Source organism: Plecotus auritus (assembly GCF_963455305.1).
Source record: "Plecotus auritus genome assembly, chromosome: 11".
Classification (NCBI taxonomy): Eukaryota; Metazoa; Chordata; class Mammalia; order Chiroptera; family Vespertilionidae; genus Plecotus; species Plecotus auritus.
The window spans coordinates 15,780,073-15,802,096 of record NC_137777.1 but is presented as its reverse complement, the minus strand read 5'-3'; the positions used below and the strand labels follow the sequence as shown (position 1 = coordinate 15,802,096).

Here is a 22,024-nt window from a genome sequence, read left to right as displayed (position 1 = left end):
CATATTGGCACACAAACATAACATGTTACCTGCATATTTTAACTTCTCAATGATACTGATAGCTTAGGGCATGTAGGTCTTTCGTATTTTCCACAGTTTAGCACATTGCTGAACTCATGATAGAAATAAAATACGTTTGTTATTATGTAAAAAAAAAGTGGAGCACAAGTTTTAAGTCTAAAATAAGTTGAAGAGCAAATTATAATTAACTTATATAATCTAATTGATCATATATATATATATATATATATATATATGTATATGTATACACACACACACACAGCTATGGGGGAAAATCTCTCTATCCTATCTAGTAAAAGAGTAATATGCAAATTAACTGTCACTCCACGACAAAATGGTGCCCCCCATAGCCACAAAATGGCGGCGCCCAGTCACCTCAGCCCTGCTGCTGGAGTGTCCGGGCCTGTCCGCTGGAGCAGCGAGGCTGGATCCGCCGCTGGAGGAGGCAGATCCAGCCTCCCCGCTCCACCGCTGCTGCAGCATCGGGGCCTGTCAGCTCCACAGGGGTTCGTGGGGACCAAGCAGCAAGGCTGGATCCGCTCCCAGACACGGCAGACAGAGCCCGGACAGCAGGGCTTGGGGGCTTCCTTAGTGTGTCGGTGTCGGCGAAGCCCCCAGGCCTGGCAGACAGAGCACACTGCAGGGCATTGGGGCTTCCTTCACATGGCGGCGGCAGGCAGAGAGCGGACAGCAGGGCATTGGGGCTTCGTTAGCAGGGTGATGGCGGGGAAGCCCCAGGCCCGGCAGACAGAGCCCGGACAGCAGGGCTTGGGGGCTTCGTTCGCAGGGTGATGGCGGGGAAGCCCCAGGCCCGGCAGACAGAGCCCGGACAGCAGGGCTTGGGGGCTTCCTTAGTGTGTCGGTGTCGGCGAAGCCCCCAGGCCTGGCAGACAGAGCACACTGCAGGACATTGGGGCTTCCTTCGCATGGCGCATGGCAGCGGCAGGCAGAGAGTGGACAGCAGGGAATGGGGGCTTCATCTCCATGGCTGCAGCGAAACCCCCAGGCCCCGCAGAGAGCAGAGAACCACGGGAGTGGGCCTAAGCCATCCGTAGGACATCCCCTGAGAGCTCCTGGATTGTAGAGGGTGCAGGTTGGGCTGAGGGACCCCTGTGCACGAATTTCGTGCACCAGGCCTCTAGTATATAACACAAAAATTAATCATTTAATTTTCATCCATCTAACTGGAGCAGCTGTCCTTAAAAGTTGACTATACAACTACCTAAAATGAAAATACCTAAAAGAGTTTAACATTTTGTTGTATTAGAAGAGAATGCAAAATTAAATAAAAAAATAGTAAAAATTCCTAAGTTAAGTTAGCTAAAGGAAAAAACAGCAGAGAAAAGCAGTAGAAGAGACAGACCTGCATGCCTTCTCCTGGTGGGGTCCACGTCTTCTGTGACCACATCGTGTGATGACAGACATAGACAAAGGAGAGGGGTGTGAGTGGATGTACTCAAAGGGTAAAAGTGACACTAAAGGAAAGAGCCCACATCATTTTGAGAAAGAATCCTGTGCATAATGGTAGGAAAGATATAACCAAACACATACTATAAAAAAGGGGAAGAACTGATGATGAATTGGTTAAGCTACTATGGGTTAGTAGGATCAGAGAAATAAAGTTAGTGTAGAGAAAAAGAGGAATCAAAAGGTTATAATTATTTGTGGACAGCCAATCCTGATCACTGGTGCTGAAGGAAGATACCATGAATAAAAACCATGTTACTTGTGTGACCATATTGTTTAAGGCGTTACTGAGTCCATTTAAGATCAGTGAAAATGCTTTTAGGATTTTTAATTATCATGTAAAGAATAAAATTTAATTGAAACATCTTCAAAGAGAGCAATAAAAACAGTTCCAACACATTTTTTGCTTTTTAAATTTCCCAAATAGATCAGTGCATGCATGAAAATAAAGTACAGTCATCAGGCCAATATTTACTAAATTACTTCAGTACAGCAAAATATTATCATAAAAATATGATGGAGAGTAACAAATATAATAAAATTCCTATAAGAAGAATAGCTGAAATATATGGCTTTAAATAAATATTAAAAATTCAAATTAACCTTCAATTTAGGCAAATTTTTATTGGATTGGATTCCCTTATAATGCTTATTTATTAAGAAAGTTCTTATAGACACCACATCGATTACTGATGTTTCTCTCTTCAAATCTGCCCATCCAAATCCAACATCTACTATAACAGATATGGCACACATTTTGGAAACACTCTTTCCCCATTGGCAGTAGAGAAGTTCAAAAGACTATTTTAAACAGTGATTGAAAGCAGGAAAGGTCTGTTAAATTCAGCATTCAAAAAAAAAATTCTTCCAAAGATATTAGTGAATTAGTATTAGTATGATCGACACATAAACATAACATAACCGAAATCTCCTATTTCAATTACCTACTTAGTTTTAAATCAGGTACCACAAAATTCTTAAATAAAAACACCATATTCATTTCTGCAATAGTTGTATCATAGTTTATAGAAGACCATCTTGTATCAAACTGCACTTTGAATACTGGTATATTGGAATTATAACTCTTTAGAGCATTCTTTCCTATAACAAATTTCTCTCTTTTCCTGAATATTGAGAAAATGAAAACTTTCCACTAGGAAAACGTACATGACCAAAATGCTTTTCTTATGAAAAAAAGGAATTCTCATATGAATTATAGAGAACTGAAAAAGATAACACATTCTGAAACTTAATAATGTAATTTTGATTATTATACAAGCACATCTTTGACCTATTCATAATGAGACACCAAGTCTCATCATAACTATAGTACAACCCAGACTCTGTTCATAGGAGTGACCACTAGAACAGTACTGTCCTCTGAAATGTACTCATACATTAATATGATATATGCCATATTTTTCCCATCCCCAGTCCACCCATTTCTCAAAGAAAAGGTAGAGAAATCAGAGATATATTAATATCATAAGACAGCTGAATTGTATTATATCTTGCATTATTTCTCCTATGCAAAATTCCGCTACAGACATATTTATTATACTACTAAAATAGTTTCCTCACATGTTAAAATAAAATTGGTATAAAGTGGATAAAATAATTGCTTATACATATTCCATCTCTAAGAAAATATTTTTTGGTATAAAACATAAAAACAACAAATATTTCTTTCTCTACCTACTATTTTCCTATATATCTTGGATTATTTTATAATGGCGCTGCAGCAATGTTTTCCATGTTATATGGATTCAAAACATTCAAAATTCTTCTCAAACCAATCATTAATTTTAGAGAATAACTGAGACACATAGAATTCAAGTGACTTACCCAAGGTCACAAAACAAGTTCAGTGGCAGAACCAGAAATAGACAGAGGTCTCCTGATTACAGGCCAATTTTCTTTCTACTAGATGCTATATGTCCCAACAAAAACATGTGAAATAGAACGTCAAACAAGGAAAAAACAAAAAAATATTCTCATGGTGATATCTGAACTTGACATTTTATTATATAGTATTTAATTAGAATGTTTTTAAAAAGAGGTACATGCTATAACTATGCAAGTAATTCACCAATGCTTTTTCTCTTTGAGGAATATGGTAACACTTAGCACCAGTACGTTAACATTTTAAGAAAGTTATACAAAATTTTTATTACATCAAAGGATGAAAAGGCAAGATTTGACAATGATCTCACTACCAACTGGAAGTGCCCATTAAGTCATTTCTCCATCATTTATGTGATAGGATCCATTAATAGATATTAACTAGTCTTATATAAAAATAATTTAACTTTAATTAGCAGATATAATATTCATTTAAATCATAAAATCTCAATGTACACCCTACAGTTATACCAAATATATTAAAAACTTTATTTGGATTTCTTGTCTTCCTGTGATTAGCTTTTATTATAAACTATTTGTATTAAAACAGCCTTTAAAAAAAGAAGAAGAGTAACATAGTCAACTAATATTATTTGAACAGCCATATCTTATTTAAAAGGCAATAAGATATAAGGACTTATTTCACGTATGTTATTGTAATGAATCACAGACTTCAGTGAACCTTAAGAAGCTTAGCATGCCCTCTACTCTTCCTATCGCCCCACTTTTCCTTAAAAGTTACTTTGCCACAAACATTCTACTTTTCAATGCTGTTAATGGTAGTTCTAATGGGAACTCTTTCCAATGGTTCATTTAACCAACAACCGGTAGAGTGATTAAGGACAATAAAAGAATACCCTCTCTTAGGTGTCCATTACTGTCACATCTATGGCAGGATGTTAGTTTTAGACTTAAGAATTATAAAGACTTTATAAAGGAGAATGCCCAGTATTTTTTTGTTGTTGTTCATTCCACCATATGAACTACAAAAGAGAAATAAAATATTTTCATATAATATACTGAAATAGATGACATTTATAAAGTATCATAAATAACTCAAGTAGCATTTCATCACTTACAGCAAGCTTTTTCTGAACAAATATTTTAAAATTTAAGGACAATCAAGGTGCAAGCTATGAAAAAAATGGGCTTTTAATCAAGTAAAGTAGTATAACATTTTATATATAAGAAAGTCGTCTGTATTGGTCTTTCCAATAAAAACAATCTACTGAAGAATAATCAGTGTCATTAAGATACTTGATTAGCTCATGAGAATTAATATAATGTTGATTTTATATAAAATTGTGTGAACCAAAAATTTTCCCTTGTCAATATAATGTATTAAGTTCAGACAAAAATAATCTGTAATCAACTTAATTTAAAAAGGCACATACCAGGGGCATTTTTATCCATAAATGCAGTCTTTAACAAGTGTGTATGACGCTATTTGAAACTTTGTTGATTGGTTAATGTTCCCATTTATCAACATTTACAACAGACATACAATTGGTCCTACTAACAGATTTAATTGCACTTGAGTAAACATATGTCCCAAAGGACCAAGCATTTGTTAAAAAGATCCCTAACAATGAAAGAGAAGCCTCAGACTTTAAGTGTGTATTAGCATTCACACATTATTAAAAATTGATCATATAATGATACTTTTTTAAGATCAGAGGAGTCTTAGATTGTTTACTTCCGGAGCAGGAACCTTTCAAAATGAAGCCTAACTAAGTATCTACAAAGATCAGGATAGACCTAGCCCAGTGGTCGGCAAACTCATTAGTCCACAGAGCCAAATACCAACAGCACAACGACTGAAATTTCTTTGAGAGCCAAATTTTTTAAACTTAAACTTCTTCTAACGCCACTTCTTCAAAATAGACTCGCCCAGGCCGTGGTAATTTGTGGAAGAGCCACACTCAAGGGGCCAAAGAGCCGCATGTGGCTCGCGAGCCGCAGTTTGCCGACCACGGACCTAGAATATAAAACGCAAATGTTTGGCAAGTTTACTGATTTCAAACCAAAACTTCTCCACTGTGACAAAAATCTGTTGAAAAATCCCTCAATCCAAGTATTTGAATTGACTATTAAAACTAATTATAACTATCCATAATTGTCAACACCATAAAATTATTGAACATTTATGATAAATTATACCTATTAAAATAAGCAAGGTACAATATTTAAAAATATTTCCCTATTTTTATAAGCTTGCTAAAAAGTTTATCTTTTAAATGTCTTCTTTCCTATTCCTAAGCTGTTTTTTGTGTGTGTGGTATTTTTTTCTGATTCTGTCCTTGAAGTCTGATATGCAATGCAATTTTAAACACAGCAGGAAAACAGAGCATGTACTGAGGGAGTTTAAAATAATTAATTTTCCAACTATAGTGCACAACCTATCAGAAGACAGTCACTAAAGTACAAATTTGGCCTTATAAATTTATCTGTATGTTCAGAGGAAACTGAACCAACTTTAAATGAGCAATTTAACTCATAAATCATGAATTTCCCTTTACTTACAGGAAAACATGCTTGTTAACAAAGAACACTGTATTTATGTCTAAGATGTCGGTAGATTTAGTTACAAAATTCTATCAGTTAATTTGTGTTGTACAAAATATTTACTTTGTTTTACATCAATATTTTTTCCGTCTAAAATAAAATACATTTATTCTATAATAATCCAGAAATAATTAGAAATTACCAACCTCCTAATATTGACCAGGGACAACCTTAATTCTTCTTTCCAGGCTAGATGGTTCATATTAGCATCTAATTAGAAGACTAATTTAGAATACTGATTTAGACTGACATAAATTATTTTTACTTTTAAAACATATCAAACTATTCAAGAATAAAAAAAACAAACAAAATTACATCCGTTACATCAAAATACTCAAAAAATTTTAAAGCATAAAATTCACTAATAAAATGTATCTTTGAATATTTACTTTTCCTTAAGATAAATTTTAAAAGTATCATTTTAAAGGTAAAACTAAGAAAAAAAGCCCCTACCTTCTCTACAGTTATAGATCTATAAGAAATACAACATGGAAAAGTCAATTTTGAAAAAGTAATGGTTAATATAAGGTGTCCCCAAAAATGGATACACACACTTGGAATAATTATAAAGGCAATGCTTATAAAATACATTTAAATTTCAAAATTGAGCTATGAGCGGTTAAATTGTGTATACAGTTTTTGAAACACTCTGTATATTAAGCAAATCATATAACGCTAAACCTAGTGACTTAAGCACACAAGATGTTATAGTTAGTAGAACATAACTCATGGCTTTGAATATTTTCAATTTCCAAAATACTATACAATCAACACAGCAACTCAGCAAATTGTTTCACTGCCCTCAGTCTTCCAGATAAACATATTTTCCAGATAAGATAAAGCAAGGTAAGTTGTGTTGTCATGGCTCAGGGTAACTACAGTAAGGATAGCTACATTAATTCAAGATTTTCCTAAATGTAGCATATCTTACACTTAGAAAATAACAATTCAAGGTGGATTATTCTTTCAATAAATAGGAGCAGTTAATCTTCAAAAAAATTAGAAATCATTTAAATTTATCTCAAAGTAGATTCTGAATTATTTAGTTCCTCTCACTTAGAGGAACTGAGAAACTGTATATTCTAAAACATTCATTCAGTCTAACTAGAGTTAGTTTTCTTACCAGACATTTTTGTAGGATGAGTTTAGAAAAACATGAGATAAAATATTTTATGTACAAATGTGCTCTTTTCTCAGATACATTTCTAATTACTATAAGAATAGCTAAAGTCAAAGTAAATATAATAAAGTTCAATAAGATTACAGTTTGTTTTCAATGTTTAAAAATATTGCATTATTATAGACCATAGGATTCTACTTTAGAATCAGATTGCTCATTGAAAAAAGTAAACAACAGAATTGCCATCCTCATGCATCCTTGATGTGCATGAAGAATGTTTTGTTACCTTGATTCCAATAATTACAGGCTGTTGTTGTTCCTTGTGATTAAGCCCCTATCCCAGTGGTCGGCAAACTCATTAGTCAACAGAGCGGCAAACCGCGGCTCACGAGCCACATGTTTGCCGACCACTGGTCTAAACAATATCTAATCCTCATTCCACATGAGGAAGACATTTAGAGATTTACTCTAAACATTATACATAACACCTGGGGTTTAAAATCACTTGATTTTAAATAAGCCTGTATTTTATGCTTGCACCAAACATATTAACACCATTATTTTCCCCAGGGATCCTCATCTACACTGCTTCAGTCAGAGGCCCTGAAAATCAGTCACCTCTTTCACTGGTTATCTTCTTAGGATAGAGTAGTTCTGAGATGTCAAGATTTTTCTTCAAAGTCAGTCCATAATACTTAAAGTCCATGCAAATATTGGTTAACTCACTTTCTAGTCAATATAATGCCCCTTAGCCCTTCAGTTCGATAGTGTAATATTTAAAATAAAGATTACAAGTGATCTTTTTACTCTTAGTATACATCATAAAAACGGTGTCAGATTAGCAGGTATTCTTATTGCATAGCCTTTCATAACACAGCAAGAGAAAAATACAGCAATATATGCTATTGATACAGAGCCAACCTTGCATCTCAGGTTTGGGTTTAAGTCCTCCCAAACTTTTTCTAATACCACAAGTTCCCTACAACAATCCTCGGATGACAACCCTTTGACAATTACTGGATTCAGTGAATAAAAATTACATTTTAAAGAGTACAATGAATAGATTTTTAATATCATACATGTACTTAAATATAAAGTAAAGAATGCCTCCAAACAAGTCTCTGTAAAGCTCAAGCTCATAAACGTTATTGAAATGTAATTCGCCCACCTGACGTCCCACTATTTTCCTCCTCTTTTATCACGCCAAAGTTCCAATAATTAAGCATATTCTATACATATCTTACCTTTATTTTAGAAATAAATGCAAATATTTATGAAAAACTAAAATTTAACATGGCATTCATGGCTTTAGCATATTGCATACTTACTCATGACATTAAGAGTTTGAATATCCAGGAATTTCCTAATATATAGGAAAATGCACAATTGCCAAAATAAAAAAATTTATAAACATTTTAAACCATAACATTAAGGCATCCTAATTACATTAATTTTCCTCTATTATATTCGTAGTTTATATTTAACTAGAGGACCTAAGTGATAAGAAAAATATATGCTATATACAAGAACACACAAAAAATTAACATTATAGAAAGGTGTTATTTTTTTAAAAAAACTTTGTGACATTTAAAACTATTTTTTTAGCCAAACATTGCATTGTTTCATGATTTTAATGTACAATATAATTTATTTACATAGATATCTATGGCCACAAACACATCCATGTAATCAGACATGAGAGCAAACAGGACAAACAAATAGATAGTTCATGACAAGGGAAAACCCACATCACACAGTATAGCAAGGAGACAGTTTTAAAGTAATATATTTGTTATATAAATCACAACATAAAACTAATTTTATACATACTCTGTTAGTTTTTAAATCACCTTAAATATACCAATATATAATACACTACTTTTTTCTAAAAAGGAGTGATTTTTATTTAAAGATTAAAAACAAACATGTAAGACATTTTCTTAAAACTTTATGAATATGTTAAACTTCCCAATATAAAATCCATTTCATTTTATTAAATTTTCAGTGTGTAACTGTTTTAACTATAAGAGAATTTACAGGTTAAGTCATTTGAGCTATGGCATTTTTCCTTGCTTTTTAGACTTAGGTCATGTAATACTTTTTCTCAAAGTACCCTATTCTCCTTAATGGCTATATCACAACTGTAGTAACTTAATCATTAGTATAATTATTTTTAGCTTGTGTATTTTTGCAGAATGTAAACTGTATGAGGGCAATTACTGCATCTATCTTATCTACCCCAATAACTCAGGGCCAACCACGATGCCTGGCACACAACAGGAGAGCAACTAATATTCGTTAATAAGTTAGTTTAATTTATATATTGACAGATTTTAAAATATAGGTTTTTAGAGACCTAACAGGAAATGAGTCACCACATTAATACTGTTACTATAGGCACACTTTAATGCCACATAGCCCTTCGGTTCAATAGTGCTATATTTAAAATAAAAATTACAAGGGTCCACTTTAATAATATTATCATCAAAAACTCCATTTGTTTTCTAAAATTTTGAATGTAATTTTTGATGTACTCTCACTCTCATTCAATTACTAATTAAAAATAATACTGATTATTCAGTTGATTGTCTTTGCACTCTGCTTTTCTTCCTTTTAATCCTTGTTCAGATTTGTGTCTTCTATTAATCTTATCTCTCCAAAGAGAGGAGAGGAAAATAAAGTCACTTCATTTCAACTCATTGGTAGAATTAATGATTTGAAAAGTCTTTATTAAGTTAAATATTATGCTATTATTCCTTGTTGTTGGCAATATTTTTAGCATCAGAGGTTGTAAATAAATCATTACCAATACGAAGTATAATATCTCAATAGCATTTGCAATGAAAAAGAAAGAATGGCCTATAGACACAATTTAAGTAATATATTGAGCTCAATATAGTCTGTTTTAGGAAAGCAAGTGTCCCTTCACGAAGGTACTTTAATTTGAGTCAAAAGGACCAAATATATAAATGACCATTAGTGCTTACATTTGTCACTTTTTTCCTAAAGAAGTAATCTTAATAATAAAATAGTGGCTCCTTTTAACTTTCTAAATAAATCTTAAAGTGTCCACCACTCTAATGTAAAAAGGCTCTACAAACTATCAAGTTCACACCAGAATGAGAGAAACGAGGAACAAGCACACACGTATTACAAAGCATGAAATGCAATGCTTATCCTCTCATGCTTTCAGCCGTTTCCACATCCTGACAAACCTGGCTCTGACTGCTGTTTCTTTTGCGGCAATGGTATGTCATCACTTATTGTACCCTTCACCTTTTCCTGTTGGTCTTCCCATGTAACTTCTAGTATGAATAAAAAAGAATAATCAGAGCTTGTCAGAAACATTAGGTAATGTTCATAACGAGAACCTAAAGATACTTCAGGGATTTAAAAAAATGATTTACCCCCTAAGTTCTCCCATAAACTTTCAGCAATGTGTAGTTAATGTTTTAAATATACAAATGTGACATTTGAATTTTTTAAAATAGATTTTAAAAATCCAAAGCACTAAAATTCACTTCCAATAAAATGAATGGGGTGAAGGTATGAAGAAAATGATGATTAAACTGATCTGACAAATACGTTTTTCCTTAGTTGATATTGATAATATTAATTTGTTTTAGAAATGAATATTTTGCTAAACATTGTTTTCTGTGATGAAATGTGTATATGAAATTAAAATGCACAAATTTCATACACATCAAGAGAAATTACATTTTAATATGTGATAAGATAAAATGGCTATTTATTTTACTACCATATTTAGTACTTTCATTAACTGATAGAAAAATGTATTTGCTATGGGATACGGTGTCAAACAAATTAGTAATAGTTTAGTATCATTGAATATGAGTTACCTGGCTTATTTAAGATTATTTAGAATTATTTGTAGTGTGGCCTAATATTCATTCATTCAACAATATATATTCAGCACCTATCACAAATCCAGTTATGTTTAAGGCCCTGGGGATATAAGAACAAACAAAAAAGACAAAGATCCATGCTCTCATAAACTTTATATTGTAATGGAGAAACAGATTACAAACAAGATAGATGAGTATGATACTTTATGGCTTGGATATTCATAAGTGCTAAGAAGACAAATATGAAGTAGGTAAGAGGGGACAAAATGCTCAGGGTCTGATGAAAGTTTGAACAAGGTAGTCATGGAAACCCTCACTAAGAGGGCACATTTTGATAAAGCACTTGAGGAAATCAGGGAGTTGTATGTTTATTTGGGAAGAGGGCAGTACAGGCAGAAGAACAGCATGTGCAAATATCCTCAGGTGGAAGCATGTCTGAAATGTTCAAAAAAGCATCCTGGCCTCCAGGGCTAAAGCAGGGTGAAAGGGGGGAAGTGGTAGAAGATGAGATTAAATGAAATGGCAGCGTGGGGAGTCCAGATCATGCAAGGCCTTGTATGTCACATATCAAAAGGGCCACTGGTTGCCACTTAACCTTCCTCTCATAGTAGCATTCGTAAACACTTAAGTATATACTGGCCTATACTTTTGTTCACACGTTTCTAAATCTACACTGTAAGTCATATAGACAGTTACTATCTACGTACATTTTAATCTTTGACCATAAATAGTGGAATCCTAACATTTTATAATATTAAGCTAAAAAATGTAACTAGGAAGATGAAATCACTGTCAAAAATGGAAAAATATGCTATATTGCAACATCAAATGTAAGTTATTGTAGACACACTACTATTTTTGATTACTTCTACTGCTAGAATTGACTGCAGTAAGTACTGTATAAGATTTACCCACCCCTAGACTTTATTAATAATTAGACATTTTATTAAATGCTATTAATAATTAGACACTTTATACAGGTCCAACATCAATCAGCTACCGAAAGAAAACAAACCTCTTGCTTTGGGAGCATTTTATAAAGTCACACCTGGGTATGTAGCTGACAGCCTAATTTTCTGATTAGTAAATAATCTGATAAAGATGCAATATAGGGTTACCAAATGGTAACCAATCTGGATAAAGATGCTATATTTCAATCAATGGCTAATGGGAAGAGAAATCTTAAAACCTTTAAAGAGTATACAAATTTTCTGATAAATTCCAAGACTTTAGTATAGCCTTCTTTAGTTATAAGAACAAAGGACTCATATGTTCCTTAATCAAAGTTAATCTGTAGTAACACAAAAACAACACATTTTCCCATTGTAGGGAAAATAATAAGCTCATTAACAATAAAGTACTAGTATTGTTAAATCTGAATGAGCTGCACTTTTAGCTTCCTACCAAAAACAATATGAAAGATTTTACAAGCACTACAGAGTTGTTCAAAGTGAAATTTTCTAAAATCCTACATATTTGTCATTTTGAAACGTTGTTTCTCCTTTTATCATTTGATAGAAATAGAAGGCATGCTACCTGTTGAAATAAGATTGAGTACGTAGAAGCAGAAATGGCTTGTTTTGAAATGGGTCCACCAATCTGTAAATTGGCAGAAAGTATCTTCTGAAGTGTGAGGAAACGTTTCTTAAGACATAATATTTTTAATTTTCAAAGACTTTCTTTGAGTCATTTGTCTTATGCTGACAGAGTGAAATTAACAAGTATTTGTTGAAAGTATATGCCAGTGGGAAAAAAGCCCCATAGCCATAAATTTATAGATACTAGTCATTACAACAAAGAAAGAAGACCAATATCAAGGCTATCAATGATTGATAGGAGAGGTAATATATGTTACTAGCCTGAACCAGAAATGGTGAATTTTAGGAACATTTCTGCCTTTAACGAGGTTCATAATCTTAAGCAAGTTTCATAGCATCTCTGGCCACTAATCTGGTATATTGGAAGTAAGAAACTTGGTCTTAAAATTTTCTAAGGTTATTTCTGTGCTGAAATTACAGTTGCTCTTGCTTCTTATGATTCTAGATTAATTAGTCAGATTTTGTGGAAGAGGAACTATACCAGAGATGATGAAATTAAGACACTTAGAATTTAGAAGAATTTCCATAACTCCTAATTGACTAGTGAATCATTAATTCATTTGTCACCCCAAAAAACAATATTAAGAGCTACCCATATCTAGCCCTCTCTGAATTTATGGGTCATAGAATTAAAATAAAACATTTAAAGTAATTAAAAGATGCCTAGTTTTACATCAGAAAAATGTTCAAATTGTTTGAAAGTTGCTTTAGTTACATTAAACAAAATAGTAAAAAATATCACTGATCATGTAACACCTTAAGGACAATGTTGTCCATGAAATGACTATTGTGGTAATTTTAAAACTAAAAGTCTTCTTAATGTTAGATAATAAAGATCTAATAATTAAAACTTAAGTACAAAGTGCTAGCTCATGATAGTGTGTATTTACTACTGGAGGATAAAAAGTAAAAACCAGATATATATAATGCAATTTAATTGGTATGATTACCTTGAAAAAATATGTATCAAATGCCTCAGATGCAAACGATGAATCCATTCAAGTACAGAAAGAAATTTATTCTAGGGGATACATTTTTTTACTAATACTTTTATCACTTTACAAATGCATGTAGTAAATATTCAGCTGTGAATTTAATTTGTAGATGGAAAGCTTGAAGACTGATTTAATACATATTGGATAATTTAAAGAACAATTTTACTCATTATGACTTAACTTGGATGTGAGCTTTTTAAGTGAAATTTTAAAAACCCACATTTCTACAAAATAACTATATACCTGGCTAGTCTTCGTTACACCATGTAGCCAACACTATGATTTAAATAGTACAAATTCCTATTATTAGCAAGATTATATTTATATAGCACTATATGTCTCAATGTGTTTTCACACACAGCATCATAGTTGATCCCATAAAACAGAAAGGACTTTCTATCAGGTGGTTTCTATAGGTAAGAAGAGAGAGCTGATTAATAAGGATAAGAGCTGAATAGCCATCCTAGTTTACAAACAATTTCGCAGGCATTACCTCATTTGATTCTCAAAGTAGCATATGAAAATGAAAGACATATGCTAAGAGAGCCTCTTCTCAGATTAACTAACTTGGAATAAGGGCCTAGAGTCAGGCAGTTGGTATACTGTTAAGGCAGGCCTTGTACCAAGGTTCTAAACCTGTGATTTCTCTAGTACCATATCACTTTCCTATTGTTATTTTCAACAACAAACAGAAGATGGCTTTAGAATTGTATTTGGGAAGTCGACAATGAAATGGCTTGAACAATGGCTAACCTTTGCAGGAAGAAATGAGGAAGGGGGTTCTTTCCCAAGTCAATTAATCTGTTCAGATTTTAGACATACAGAGGAAATAAAATGAGCAAAAGAGGAGAAAAAAAGTAAAATGAGGATCTACAAATCCTACCACCCTAAATGGTATCCAACTCCCAGAATGCCTACAGAAGCAAGCATCCATTACTAAGACTGCCAAAATTATTACTTTTGGTTCCTTTGTAAACCAGTCCCCCCCCCCTTTTCACACTTCCTCTCTTCCTTTCTTTCTTATTTATAAGGTTATCTATATTTGAAATAATGTAGGCAACTGTACATTAAGGCTTAAAGGGGCAAAATATTTCCCTTTAGTCTCATTATGCATCTTTAGGCACATGACTTTTTAATAGGCAACTTGGTAGGGTTTAGTCTATAATCCCAACAGTGTTCACTCACCAACAGCAAATTAGGAGGTTGTATCTGTTAAGTTTCTAAAACCAACCAACCAAACAACAGTAACAACATAAACCATAGTTTGGAAACAAAACTATTTGAGACTTTTGACATTATTAGTCCAAAAACACTCAGTTGTGTTAAAGTCCTTATGGGATATTTTACTTACAGAAGAAGAAACTGAGGTCCACAGAATAAAGGCCTTGCCAGAGGCCATAAACTTCGCAGTAGAACTGAGCTCATGACCCAAGTATTGACTTCAACGTCATTCTCTAGATACTACGAAACTGGAAAAGTCCTAATGGTGTAAACAGTTCTCTGACTGAGAGAAAATTATTCTAAATAGTTTCATATTGATTTTCACACACATATTGAAACATGTACAATTAACTGTTAGAACATTATGCAATATCTTACATTGCCATTCAATTCAATTCATTTCCCCCTTGGAATTGTTTCTCATGCAAGTTACTTCACTAAGAGTACTAATTTCCTAGAAACTACTGAACAACATGTATTGAATAACTGGTTCAGGGTGATGATCGTAATCAGGTTTAATTTGACTGTAAATCTAAAATTTTCAAATTTATAGCAAGACATCACTAAGACATAATAGTAATGATAGCTAACACTTATGTAGAACTTATTATGTGACAACTATTGTTCTAAGCAATTTAAATATACCAAAATTTTTTAAAAAGTAAACTTATAGCATATCTACACAGCAAGCAATGTTTTTTCGAGTAAACTTGGGGCTAGATCAAGGCAGAGTCTACCATTACCATCCCCCCAAGGTACCCAGTGTCCTACCACATTTTTTAGCATCCCTCCCCCCACATCTAACTTTCTCTACTCACAGGCTCTAACTTGCCTCCTCCCATGAAAAGGTGTAAGTGATAATAGCTCTGGTCGGTCCCCTCAGAAATATTTGCATTTCAGTATTCTGGAAAGCTTAAAGCTTTATATTATTAAAATAATTAAGCCACTAGAGACTAGCAGAATATAAAGTAATATAACAAGTAGTGGGATAAATATTTTGGGCTGAAAATCTACCCAGACCTTGCTGGAAACTTACCTGTTTTTTATAAAGTTGGCTCTGAATAGATATCACAATCCTAAGATACTTCATGTAAGTGGCATGCTATATGTTTTACCGGCTCTTTTCATTATATTATTACTCCCCCAAAGCAGGGAATATCTCTTATTCATCACTGCATCCTCAATTGCAACCTAGTACAATACATTAGTTGGCATTAATTAAATGGCATTAATCAGCAGATAATGGTTGAATTGAACTAAACCACTGGCTAACATCTAAAAATAAATGGTTGGAACCCATGTAAGGGGGATGCCATTTATTTGAAAAGACACGGTGCATAAATGCATGAGATTGCGTGTCAGGACTGCTACTATGTGGGTAAGAGGAAGTTAGCCTCTAGAATTCTGCTTTTTATCAGTAAAGGAAAGCCGTTTTATTAACAGATTTATAAGGCTCCTTCCAAAGCTAAAAGTCTTGACTCTGAATCTAGGAGTTAGACCACAGAACACTGTGTCCTGGTAAACTACAGGCAGATGACTCGGGGCAAGATGGCTCTACATAGTAAACTGACAGATCTTAATTTAGAAGACAAAGACTGAACACAGTTTCCTTCCCGTATTCTGTTCCCCTGACCTCTCCCCTCAACTCTAAATTTTTATTTTTCTTCCTTTTACAGCCAAACTCGTACTGTCTCCATTTTTCTCCGCCATTTATTCATTTTAGAGAGAGAGGGAGAGAAACATTGATTTTCTTGTCCCACTTATTCGTGCATTTATTGGTTGATTCTTGGATGTGTCCTGACCGGGGATCCAGGATCGAACTGAGAGGATGGTGTTAAGTCCACCATTGAGACGATGCTCTGACCAACTGAGCTACTGGCCCGGGCCTCTCCACTTCTTTTAAATCCCTCTAATCGCTTCTACCTCCTCTGACTCCACCAAAACTGCTCTTAGCGCAGGCTACTACAGTGACTTCCTACTAGTGATCATTTCACATTACTGATCATTCTCTCCTGCTTCAAGGACTTCCTTTACTTGGTTCACTCCTATCTCTCTCTCTCTTTGCATTTTAAATCAGAAGAGAGGATGGTGTTAAGTCCACCTCTCAACCCAATGCTTGGACGTGATTATAGCTGCAATTTACAGTTACTTTTTACTCAGAATATACAGTAGAAGTAGGAACATAGTAACATCCCTTTAACCTCTAGAGTCTTACGAACTTTGCTGTGAGGTTTAAAATAAAAAGTTAATTTATCTCTTCCAAAAGAAAACAGCTAGAGGATGTATTAGATACCTTAATTATAGGTAGATAATCAAAAGATTAAACTAAATAAAAATGAAAGCATGTATAAATATACAGAGTTCTCATCTTTCAAATTTTTATTCATTACCTCCTTTCTAGGTCCCGCTATGTTACAAGTAGGATTGGTCTACATTAACAATAGTGATGTGCTGCAGTGAAGAGATTTTTAAAATAGATCATAAAAAATAAATTAATAATGAGTGTGTGACTGAGGTCCCAATAATCATTGTCAGTAGACCCTTTACTTGCAAGATCAAAGGAAACAATAAGACAGCAGAACAGTCTAGAGGTGGAAGATTTAATAGCATTCAGGGCCAACTAGATGTAAAAAAAAAAAAAAAAAAAGCCCTGCTGAGAGTACCTCATCAGTTAAATTCATTAACTTAGTGTCTTCAGTTTTTGTTTTTTTCTTATTAATCTTCATCTGAGGATATTTTCCCATTGATTTTTAGAGGGAGTGGAAGGGAAGGGGAGAGACACAGAGAGAGAAACATCGATATAAGAGAGAGACATTGACTGGCTGACTCCCCCATGCCAGGCCAGGGACCAAACCTGCAACTGAGGTACGTGCTCTGGACCAGGATCAAACCCAGGACCCTTCAGTCTGCAGGCCGATGCTCTATCCACTGAGCCAAATGGCCCAGGGCAATGACTTGACTTGAAGCAGAGAATAGACTGATACATATGAATGCACTTAAAATACAAAATGGCATTAAATGTTCTTAAAGTTTGTTATGCCCTAATAATTGAACATTTAAGAATACATATTTACTCTTTCAGATCACTGTCATATATTTAAGTACATCCGAACATATCCTTTCACAGGTATAAAGTAAAAATCATAGAGGTCAAGAGAGAAAGAAGAGCCTGGCTGCTGGCGAAGATCAGAAAGAAAGAGAGAGATATGGAAACCAAGATGGCGGCATAGGTAAGCACCTAAACTGCTGCCTCACACAACAATTTCAAAACTACAACTAAAAGACAGAACGGACATCATCCAGAACCACAGGAAAGCTGGCTGAGTGGAAATTCTACAACTAGAAGGAAAGAGGAAAGCTCACTGAGACTCAGAGGAGCGGCAAAGGAGAGCTGAGGTACGGAGACGCGCGCAGAGAGGAAGGGCGACTGAGTGCCTGGCTGACTTTCTCTGGCGGGAGGGGGAAGGAAGCCCCCAACTGCACTGAACCCCAGTTCCGAATGCACTGAAACCCAGTTCCGGGCGAAACCCCATGGACCCAGGCTCATACAGGGGGAGTCAGGACTGTCAGGTAGAGAGAAAGGCACACGGAGACTCAGACACCCGGGGAACCGCGGCGGGTCTGGAGGCGCGCGCGTGTGCGCATGCACACGAGTACTCGCAGAGAAAGCTGAATGCGGAGGTTACCGCAGGCATTCCCTAGCAGAAGGGAGTCGGAAGCTCCTGAGTGCACTGAACCCTAGTTCCGACTGCACTGAACCCCAGTTCCTGGCGAGCCCCTGGGGACCCACGCTCTTACAGGGGTAATCTGGACTATCAGGCGGAAATTCAGGGGAGTCACGGAAGGCAGAGGTCTGGAGGCGTGCGCACAAGGGCAGGGCTGACGGGAAGCCAAGACTGTCTGCTCCGCCCTGAGACTCCGCCCCATCCAAGCTGAGCACAGAGGCTTTTGCAATTTTGCAAGTCTAATCCTATAAGGCTGTCTCCAGCACCGAACTTCTCCCAGCATAGACACAGCTGATCCTCACAGCCAACTGGCCTGGAGGTCTATTCCTCCCAGTGATACCAACAACAATCAAGACTTAACTACAACAAGGCTGTACACACAGACCACAAAGGGGTGCACCAAGAGTGTCCACCTCAGGTTAACTGGGGAGGCCAACCCACTGGGCCATATAGGAAACCTAGCACACAAATCTACCCTACCAACTCAGGAAGTAAAGAAAATGCGGAGGCAACGAAACAGATCACAAACGAAAGAAATGGAGGAAAACAAACAACTGGATATAGAATTCAAAACCACGGTTATAAGACTTTTTAAGAATATCCTAGAAAAGGCTGATAAATATAACGAGACCCTCGAAGATATGAAAAAGGACCAACTAGAAATTAAACATACACTGACTGATATAAAAAATATTATACAGAGACCCAACAACAGACTAGAGGAACACAAGAATCAAGTCAAAGATTTGAAATACAAAGAAGCAAAAAACACTCAACCGGAAAAGCAAAAAGAAAAAAGAATCCAAAAAGTTGAAGACAGTGTAAGAAGCCTCTGGGACAACTTCAAGTGTACCAACATCAGAATTATGGGGGTGCCAGAAGAAGAGAGAGAGCAAGATACTGAAAACCTATTTGAAGAAATAATGACTGAAAACTTCCCCCACCTGGTGAAAGAAATAGACTTACAAGTCCAGGAAGCGCACAGAACCCCAAACAAAAGGAATCCAAAGAGGACCACACCAAGACACATCATAATTAAAATGCCAAGGGCAAAAGACAAAGAGAGAATATTAAAATCAGCAAGAGAAAAACAGTTAATTACCTACAAGGGAGCACCCATACGATTGTCAGCTGATTTCTCAACAGAAACTATGCAGGCCAGATGGGAGTGGCAAGAAATATTCAAAGTGATGAAAAGCAAGAACCTACAACCAAGATTACTCTACCCAGCAAAGTTATCATTCAGAATGGAAGGTCAGATAAAGAGCTTCACAGATAAGAAAAAGCTAACGGAGTTCATCACCACCAAACCAGTATTATATGAAATGCTGAAAGGTATTCTTTAAGAAGAGGAAGAAGAAAAAAGTAAAGATAAAAATTATGAACAACAAATACATATCTATCAACAAGTGAACCTAAAAATCAAGTGAATTAAAAATCTGAGGAACAAAATAAACTGGTGAATATAATAGAATTAGGGGCATAAAAAGGGAGTGGACTGATAATTCTCAGAGGGAAAGGTATGGGGGGTGTAGGAAGAGACTGGACAAAAATGGTACACCTATGGATGAGGACAGTGCGGGGGAGGTAAGGGCAGAGAGGAGGGTGGGAACCGGGTGGAGGGGAGCTATGGGGGGGGGGAGGAAGGAGAAACAATTGTAATAATCTGAATAAAGATTTATTAAATTAAAAAAAATAATAAAATAAAAAATCATAGAGGTCAAGAAATAGATAAAAATGACAAATATGTAAATATACATTGAGAGCTCATTTAAATTTTGTTTTAAAGAGAATATTCATATTTTATTATGCTTGATTTGATTTTGCTTCTTTTGTTATATTATTCTTGCCTTTTTATAATATCTTAGCAGTTTTAAGAATTTTATACATGAAGAGGTGTTAATGAATAATTAACATTCCACAATAAGAAAAATGATTGTTATTTTAGTGCTAATTAGATCTCACATGTAACATTATAGGCATTTTTTATAAAAGATGAAAATGGGGAAGAAAAAATATATTCAAGACTGAAGGGACATTTCAACTACATTACTAAAAGATAAAACTATTCATTTCTTGGTTTGGCCAAATGACAAGGGTAAACTGTTATAATAAGGAGAAATTTTAATGTTGATTTTTTTATGTAAATACTTCAAATACTAACATTCTAAATTAATGTGTGTAGTTATATTTTATTACCAATCACTAGAAAACATGCACAGTCCTATTGTTTTTGAGAAAACTTGGAGTAGTTACAGAATTAAGTCATCAATAGTTATAGGAAAACTAAATCTAAGTATTAAAATCAATCATCTTTTCTACTCACCTATACAATATATTAATTCATGTGTACAGAATTGTGAAATATCTACAAATGTTATAAATATTTGTTACACTTGCCTTTTTTCCCATTATTAGGTGGACTTGGTGTTTCTCCCTCATTGTCTTTATAACATTGAAAACGGACAAGAGTGATTAATATTAATGTCATTAATGACCCAAATAAAAATCAAGCACACCACAAAAGATGACATCACATAAAGTTCATTTCCTTATCTACTTTAAAATTCTGCTTTTGAAATATTTTTAAATTAGTTTAATTTTAAAACAATTTCTGAATTTTAAAAAATGTATGTTGTGTTTTTCTAAATACATAACATTATTATTACTATTTTCCTTAGAATCTATTTCTTAACATTACCATCAAAGCAAAACTTCTGATTTTAATGCCATATATTTCAATAGAATTAAATTTTACTATAATCCAATAATAAGATAAGTATTTTAAGACAAATTTAATATTCAGAAATATATTGTAAAATAGCAGACATTAAATATTGGATAACTTAAATTGGCACTAATACTTGTGCTTTTTTAACTTAGAAGAGCATATTCATGCACATCACAAGTCAATACTGAATATGTTTAATATATAGAAAGGCACAATTAACTTCATATTACACTTGCCTTTTTCCCCATTATTAGGTGGAGTTGGTGTTTCTCCCTCATTGTCTTTATAACATTGAAAACAGACAATAGTGATTAATTATTAATATCATTAACAACTCAAATAAAAGTCAAGCACACCACAAAAGATGACATCACACACTAGGAAGCAAATCCATGCACTAAACAGGACACCTCACTGATGAACACAAGAGTAAAGTATGTCCTTCCTATCTTATAAGAAAAGTAATAAAAATACAAATGAAATGAGGAATAATGAGTCATTTTATAAAGCTGGGAAGATTATAGCTATGGTTTTATGCTAATTTAAGAATTGGTGTAATTCACTAACTTAATTTTGAAAAGAAAGTATAGGCAACAAACTAGTTCAAAAATGGGCTTCTTGATCTTAGTGAAGTCAAAACAAGTAAAAGTGATATTAACTACTGCTAAAGTCCCCAAACTAACAATATCCTAAAAAAACAAAAAATGACTTTACTGTGGTAACTAAGTGATGAGCAGTGTGAAAGCCTTTCGCTATTCCTATGAACTAATATATGATATATAGGAGTGAGCAATAAAAAAACATTAACTGCAC

At 34.4% G+C, this 22,024-nt stretch overlaps 1 protein-coding gene across 37 annotated transcripts in view; it reads right to left on the bottom strand.

Moving 5' to 3' along the window:
• The window catches only part of RIMS2 (regulating synaptic membrane exocytosis 2), a 366,091-nt gene that overhangs the window by 125,260 nt on the left and 218,807 nt on the right, over positions 1 to 22,024 (bottom strand). The window contains exons 27-30 of one of the 37 annotated variants that reach the window (XM_080646591.1): positions 21,448 to 21,492; positions 20,881 to 20,925; positions 10,291 to 10,380; positions 1,385 to 1,414 (exon numbers count right to left, since the gene is read on the bottom strand). The exons of 35 other annotated variants lie outside the window; for them this stretch is intronic. In XM_080646591.1, the coding sequence (XP_080502717.1) occupies positions 1,385 to 1,414; positions 10,291 to 10,380; positions 20,881 to 20,925; positions 21,448 to 21,492 (210 nt within the window). Of the gene's footprint in view, positions 1 to 1,384; positions 1,418 to 10,290; positions 10,381 to 20,880; positions 20,926 to 21,447; positions 21,493 to 22,024 lie in introns of all 37 variants that reach the window. One more of the 37 variants, XM_080646602.1, reaches the window with a different exon arrangement.